The 7,715-nt window shown below is 31.6% G+C and overlaps 1 protein-coding gene across 1 annotated transcript; it reads right to left on the reverse strand.

The window, feature by feature from the left end:
- Positions 1–492: 492 nt before the first annotated feature.
- On the reverse strand, positions 493–2,471 carry LOC104099247 (uncharacterized). Its single transcript, XM_009606182.2, has 4 exons — positions 2,180–2,471; positions 1,938–2,036; positions 1,234–1,844; positions 493–741 (listed from the first exon to the last, which is right to left on the reverse strand). The coding sequence occupies exons 1-4, from the start codon at positions 2,469–2,471 to the stop codon at positions 493–495; spliced, it is 1,251 nt and encodes a 416-aa protein (XP_009604477.2).
- Between the last annotated feature and the right edge of the window lie 5,244 nt (positions 2,472–7,715).

The following is a 7,715-nucleotide window of genomic DNA, read 5'->3' on the forward strand; positions in this document are numbered from 1 at the left end:
CATTCAGAAACCATATACAATATCACATCCAAATATGTTTTGTATTTAGATATATTTAAATATATTCAAAAACATGAATGATTTATGATGAATGAAATATGAAATCTCTTTACAATACACTCATATTCTGACATTTTGTATTGATATGTAATAGTCGTATTGTAATTATGTATTTAGATTTAATACACCAACTAACTATATCCAGAATATATTTAAGTAAAAATTCAAAATGTATTATTTCAAAATGTAACCTGAATCTATGACACATCGTTATAGCACTAATACAAGGCAGAATGTGAACTAAGTCCTATGTGGAGCATTTCTACAAGTACGCTTATTATGACCTTCCTGCCCACATATGCTACATGAATGTTGATTTTTCTTCTGTACCAATTCACTGAACGACTAATCGCGCTTCTTCTTTGGCCTTCTAAGAGGTCTTTTCTATTTGGGTGGTAAGACAACTTCCTATCATATAGGTGCTGGTATATTTCAATCATTTTGGTCCGGCAGCGGATACACGGGTACCTCATATGTCATTACAACACACTTTGGTTTGTAATAGTCAGAGAAATAATCTTCTGGCATTAGAAACTTGCTCTTCAAGACAGCCCAAGCATGTTGGCATGGTAATTCATCAACTTGGAATCGCCCACAACTGCATTTTCTCTCTAAGAGGCACACAATATAATGCCTTCCTTCATCGTTCACTGTATGCAAGTATTTGGTCGATGGTACCACCTACATTTAAACATAGACCAATTAGTTTAAAATATTTTTTTTAAAAATCATTTATATATCAAAGAATAGACGTATTAATTACAATATAGATATATAATTAAAATATACAACATTAAACTTTTATTTAGCTTTCAGAATCATCATATATATTGAATTCAAATAAATTTGTATTGAATACAAACATATATGTATATATAAAATACAAATAAATACAGCTATATACAATGAAATACATTGAATACAATGGAATACATTCTATATGTAGGCTGGCAGAATATTAAAGATGATTACATCTTGACTGGTGAATACAGTGATATACAGTAACTATTTGCTTATGAAGTGCATATGGTTAGAAACAAAACCATTAAATTCAACTAACGATACAATTAGCTTAAGTTCTGTATTTTGAATAGTAGAAATTGTATCATAAATAAATACACCTTGTACCATGGATAAATATAGGATACAATGACTTATAAAAAAACAACTTACAGTCATGCATGTAGACATTGCCTCATTCAAGGTAAGCATATCCTGGTATTTTTTTCCAAGCATTGTGTATGTCTGTGAAGCTTCTTTCCGATTGCTGCAATTCCAACGTCCAAACATCTTCCTAACTTCTTCGAGGAAGTCATATATTGGCAATTCCCTTACTGACAGAAGTGTGATATTGATTGACTCAGCAATATTTGATGTCATGGTCCATCCCTTGTTAACAGGTGCATACAACCTAGCCCACTTTTCGTATCCAGCTAACTCCAAGTATTCTTTCACCCTAATATCTACCTTCTCCACCTTCTCCATTAAACTATCAAATTCAGCCTGTGTGTATGCTTTTGCCATCGAGAAGTATATCTCGCTCAACTTTGAATGACCTTTTTTGAATTTTTTATATACGTTGTTCCATAGATGCCATATACAATCAAAATGTGGTACCGCTGGATACACTCTTGACACATATTTGATGATACTCTCATTCCTATCTGAAATGATGCACATATTTTTTCTATCACCATATGCTTCCTTGAATTGCTCAAAGAACCACGACCAAGCAGCATCGTTCTCTGAATCAATAACACCATATGCTAGTGGCAGTATATGACCTGTAAAGACAATTGAATACATATTATAAATATTTATTTCAATCTTTAATAGGCAGTAATATTATCAAATTTTATTATAATCCTCATACTCGCCTGCACCATCCAACGTGCTGGCCGAGATGAATGTCCCGGTGTAATACGATTTTAAGTGGCTTTCATCCACAACCACAATGGGTCTCAATGATCGAACCCCTTTATAAAGACATACAAAGATATATACACATACATGAACTCATTTTTTGGCGATTTTATCATTCTAATGTGCGAACCGGGATATGTCATATCCATTGTATATAAGTATCCTGATAATTTATTGTATGAATCAACCGGTTCACCTCTCAAAACATTCATTCTCTTTTCTTTAGACCGCCACGCCAACATGTAACTAACATCTATACCAAAATCTGATTTCACATCATCAATTATATCCTTTGGGGTGTATTTTCTCTTATGATTAGTAAGCTTGGACCTAATCATACCACCGATAAGACTGCTACCTGCTTGACGTTGCTCATACACCTTATCCTTCAACGGACATGTATGCTTATCATTGAACTCTCTCACTTTGAACATTTGTGATTTGTTAATGCTAGATGCCTTAAACCTCCATTCACAATCCTCTGACATACATAATAATATATAGCTGCAACTAATATTTTCGCAATATATACAATGAGTATAAATGATCAACAATTCACTAATATAATGCGAATACATTGTTACATATATATACATTATTATAAAATACAAACATATACATGTGAATAAGACTGTAATTATAAGTATACATTTAAATATCAATAAATACATCTAAAAACAATCAGCGAAAGCCACTGTAATATCTATTTTTACCAGTAAAATATAGATGAATACATTTGTATGAAATACGTAGGGACTCCGATGAAAGTCAAGAATATACATCCAAAAACATCTGGATACATATAAATAAAAATTCTACCAAGAATACAATATGTAAAAAAATCTCAAAATACAAATGTCTACATGTGATTACGGCTGTAGTTATATATATACAATCACATACATATAAATACATCTAAGAACATCCGTGAAAGTCACTGTAATAAATATTCATCATTAAAATACAGATGAATACATGTATTTGAAAGTCATATTAATAATTATTATATGTTTAATATTTGAAAGTTATGTAAATACACCCAAACAAATCTAAATACAATTTAAATATTCTGCCATGGAAACAATATACAATTTCACACTCACTTTACATAATAATACATTTGAATATAACTTGATGTTTAATAAGTTGTAGTTAATAACGCTCATACCTGATAACATTAGACCTATCAACCTGGAATTGAAATCTTTCAAATATTGCATAATGCTCCATCACCTATTTCAATGTAGCCTTATCCTTATATACTTGTCCAGCCATAACCTCTCTTTGATTAGTTTTGAAATAATCAAATCTGTGTCCAATTCGAACACCTCAATTGGTTCTCCTGAGTTGAAAGACTGTATAGCAAGTGTATACTCTGTATCAAAATTACACATTTGATTTGCTTCGTCAAGTTGCATAATGTCGCCTTCAATTAAACTACTTCCAGCTACAACTTCTTTGTCAATTGTAGTTATGCACAAAGGATACATCCCGAATTCTTTGTTCACCTTTTTTAACTCTACATACACCCTGCAACCCATGTCGTTATGTATTTCCATTGGCGTGTAATTTCCATCTACTTTATATTCAATTTTGATTGACTTTGAGCGTAAATCTATATCGAGTTGTTTCGAAGCAACCAAATCATTGTACGACGCATACTCCTTTATTGGTATCCCTTCAATCAAATAATCGACATAGTTCCTCTCACTGTCCCACTTGCCAGAATGACGCAGCAGAACGGTTAAACTTGCCATATGTAAAATTGAATTATACCGATTTATGTATATAATTGTATGAATTTTCTGTTTTATTGCTTGAAAACATAAACACCCACGAAACAAAATCAATAGAAAATGGAAGAAACAGACGATCGGCCACTGCTATGTTTTGATGTATCTATCATTTTAGAAAAACATATTCAGATTATTGGCGTCAAAAAAAGATTATGGGTGGTGTAATTGAGTTAGTTGAGTTATATTAGAATTCTATAATGTTAATTGATTCACTTTCCGTTTAAAAAATCTGAATAGACCATGAATTGCGCTATTTACGTTACTGTATTCAGTCGAATACAGTCGAATACAATAATTTGTATAGCTATAGTCCCCTGTTTCACGCCGACATTTGCTACTGTATTCATGAATACGGTAGCTTAAATACATCGAATACACTCTTAAAAAACTGAAAACATAGCTATAGAAAGTAATATAGTAACTGGTAGCTACAACTAGCTAATAACCACTAAAGAATAGTGGTTTGTGAAAAGATTTCATCTTATATCTTTGTTGGTCTACCTCCAAAATATTCATTGATATTCTTTCTGGGACCATATGCTCGAAGATATCCATTTTTTTCTACCCTAAGTACTTTCTCAAAGATATTATCATTATTTAAAGAAATTTCTACTTCTTTTTTGCTGATCTTTTAATTGGTCAAATTGAACCTACAATCAATAATACAAATTAATTAAACATAAGCGTAAATGTATATTCTAAAAGGAGATAAATATAAAATAGAATACATTGACATTACAATGACATCTTGTTGGAAAACATCTAACTTGTTTTCCTTTTTTTCTCTTGCGAGATTCCAAAAAAACTTCCACACGAGATGGAGCTTTTCCATCTTTTTTCTCATGTGAAAATAATAATCATTATCATTAATTAAATAAGATATGTGAATATAATTCTTATAACTTTGTTCTAAAAAATTATCATGTTGTTCATACCATTTCGTATCTAAGTCTTGCATAACTTTTGGTCCCACTATATGGAGGCAAGGAACGTTTCGATCTTATTGCCTTGTTTTGCGTGCTTTTTTTCTGAACAAAAATTTTAAAAAATAATTATAATATTAGTTTCTACAACATATAATAATTTAAAAAGAACACATAGATTAATTAAAATACCTGAAAGTCAGTACCGCTCCATGACCAAATATTTTCATTCATCTACAGTGAGAAGTTTTGACTTATTCCGTGAGCGAAGTTGATAAGTTGCTTTTGAATTGAAATACTTATTTTTCAACTTGTGCCTATAGTGTTTGTAGAGGTCATTCATATGACCAAGAATTGCACCTTTTCTTCCCTCGGAGACATCAAAATTAAACTTTTCCTATAAAAATAAAAACATAACATTATAAAAGTTAGAACCGGTGATTTAAAACCAAACTTGCTTAGTATCTCAGATTGTCAATCCACCAAAAAATAAAAAAATATTATAAACTTTATTAGTTTACTAATTTTCTTACCAAGATAATGTCCCACATGTGGTCGACCTACCCCCTTGGATGTGCATGACACAACTATATTGCTTCTTGTCTTTATTGATACCTTGCCCTAAAGCTCCTGGAAATGATATCGATGTGTACTTAGAGTCTTTGGTGGATAAGTTGCAAGAATTGTAGTATAATGGAGTCAATACATATGATGCTTCGATAAAGGAGAACTTATGTATGCGGGCAGCACTCTTATGGACTATAAATGATTTTCCAACTTATGCCTACTTTTCTGGATGGAGCACAAAGGGAGCTTTGGCTTGCCCTTCATGAAATAAAGAGACTCCGTCTATTTGATTAAAGTATGGTCGTAAGTTCTCTTACATAGGTGCTCATAGGTTTTAATCGCCTAATCATAAGTGGCGGGGAAATAAACGTGATTTTAATGGGGAACTAGAAAGAAGACCTGCTCCAAATATTCTCACTGGAAATGATATTTTAAATCAGTTGGATAGCTTGGAAGACATTAAATTTGGTAAGACCCAAAAGAGAAAAAAAATACGAAAAAAGTAAAGGCATTCATAATTGGAGGAAGAAAAGCATCATTTTCAAACTTCTTTATTGAAAAAATAATCTAATATGCCATAATTTAGACGTCGTACATATTGAAAAAAATGTGTGTGACAATATTATAGGGACGTTATTAGATATGGAAGGAAAAACGAAAGATAATTTGAATGCCCGTCGTGATTTGAAGGAAATGGGTATAAGAAAAGATTTGCATCCAACTCAAAGAGATGGAAAGTGGTATTATCCAGCAGCATGCTATAGTTTATCACCAGATGAGAAGTCTAAAGTATGCAAGTTCTTGAAAACTATTAAGGTTCTACATGGATATTCTTCCAATTTATCATGATGTGTAAAGTTAGAGGATCGTAAAATTTATGGACTGAAGAGTCATGACTCTCATATTCTTTTGGAATAACTGCTTCCTTTAACAATCCGCGGAATCCTGCTGAACCATGTCTATGAAGCTATTACTGAGCTAAATATTTTCTTCAGAGAGTTATGTTCAAAAACTGTATGAGTTGATGTGTTGGATCAACTTGCAACTCAAATTCCAATTACGTTGAGCAAAATAGAAAAAATATTTGTGCCAACATTTTTTGATATTATAGTGCACTTGATCATTCATCTTCCAAGAGAGGCTAAGCTTGCTGGACCTATACAATACACATGGATGTACCCAATAAAGCGGTATGTTTGTATTTTATAATTCGATTTAATTTTATGTGACTTGTTAATTTTTCATGCTAAGCGTTTAACCGAATGTTATATTATGTAGATTCTTGCGCAAAATGAATTGTTATGTTCGCAATAGAAGTCGACCTGAAGGATCTATTGCGGAAGGGTATATTGTTGAAGAAAGTGTAATATTTTGTTTAAGATATTTACATGAAAGTGGTAAAGGGTATAATCGAGTGAAAAAAAATAATGAAGATGATCATGCTAAGTCATACTGTGGATTGTCAATATTTGAACAAAAAGGGTGCCCTTTGTTAAGAGATACATCTAGAAATCTTGAAGAATTTGAGCAAAAACAAGCTCATCTTTATGTTGTTTAGAAATTGTGAAGAAGTTCAACCATTTTTACGGTATATTTCTGTATGGTATTGTACATCGAAATTTGACTTCGTTAGCTTTTTTTCAATTATTATTTTTATTTTTAAACAAGGAGTACAAGCAGAGTAATAGTAACATGAACTTCGATGATTGGTTTTTTCATCGAGTAAGTTTTTACTGTATTTCTTATTCAATTTGTCATACTTATTTAGCATCATTAGATTATTTAATTATTTATTTTTATACAGATCATGTAAATGCGCAAGGAAGGAAATTCACATGTAAGTTGCGGGTTGTATTCTTTGGCTAGAGGTCCTTTTGATGGAATTCAAAGATTCAAGGGGTATGAAAAAAATAGTTTTCGGTTTCATACTAAACAACTCGAAGGTAATAGTATGAAGCAAAATAGTGGTGTTTTAGTAAGAGGAGTAACGAATGGTCAAAATAAAAATTACTATGGTGTTCTAACCGAAATAGTAGAACTTCAATACTTCGAAGGTAAACGAATTATTTTATTTAAATGTGATTGGTGGGATATTTATCACATTGAAAAAGGAGTAAAAATAGATAAACATGACTTTATTAGTGTCAATAGTAATCGAAAGTTAGCAACAAATGAACCATTTGTGCTTGCATCTCAAGCAGAATAAGTTTTTTATGTCAATGATAATCTTCATCCCAATTGATCAATTGTCTTGAATGGTCATTCTGTTTATTTTACAGACGGTACTATCAATAAAGAAACTTTTCAATAAGATGCTCAAGATTTCTCCTGTACATTTGAGAAAGATGAAGACTTTATGTATTGGAGAAGAAATGATCTTGATATTATCAGCACTGATTTTACCTTAGCTGATGATATTACTGAAGACATCGAATCAGAACCTGAA

The sequence above is a fragment of the Nicotiana tomentosiformis genome, chromosome 9, assembly GCF_000390325.3.
Source record: "Nicotiana tomentosiformis chromosome 9, ASM39032v3, whole genome shotgun sequence".
Lineage (NCBI taxonomy): Eukaryota > Viridiplantae > Streptophyta > Magnoliopsida > Solanales > Solanaceae > Nicotiana > Nicotiana tomentosiformis.

Coding starts and splice junctions, on each gene's coding strand:
- LOC104099247 (XM_009606182.2), bottom strand. CDS start 2,471: ATGTCAGAGGATTGTGAATGGAGGTTTAAGGCATCTAGCATTAACAAA. Junction 1,845..1,937: donor CAGCACGTTGGATGGTGCAG/GCGAGTATGAGG, acceptor TTGTCTTTACAG/GTCATATACTGCCACTAGCA. Junction 742..1,233: donor CAATGTCTACATGCATGACT/GTAAGTTGTTTT, acceptor GTTTAAATGTAG/GTGGTACCATCGACCAAATA.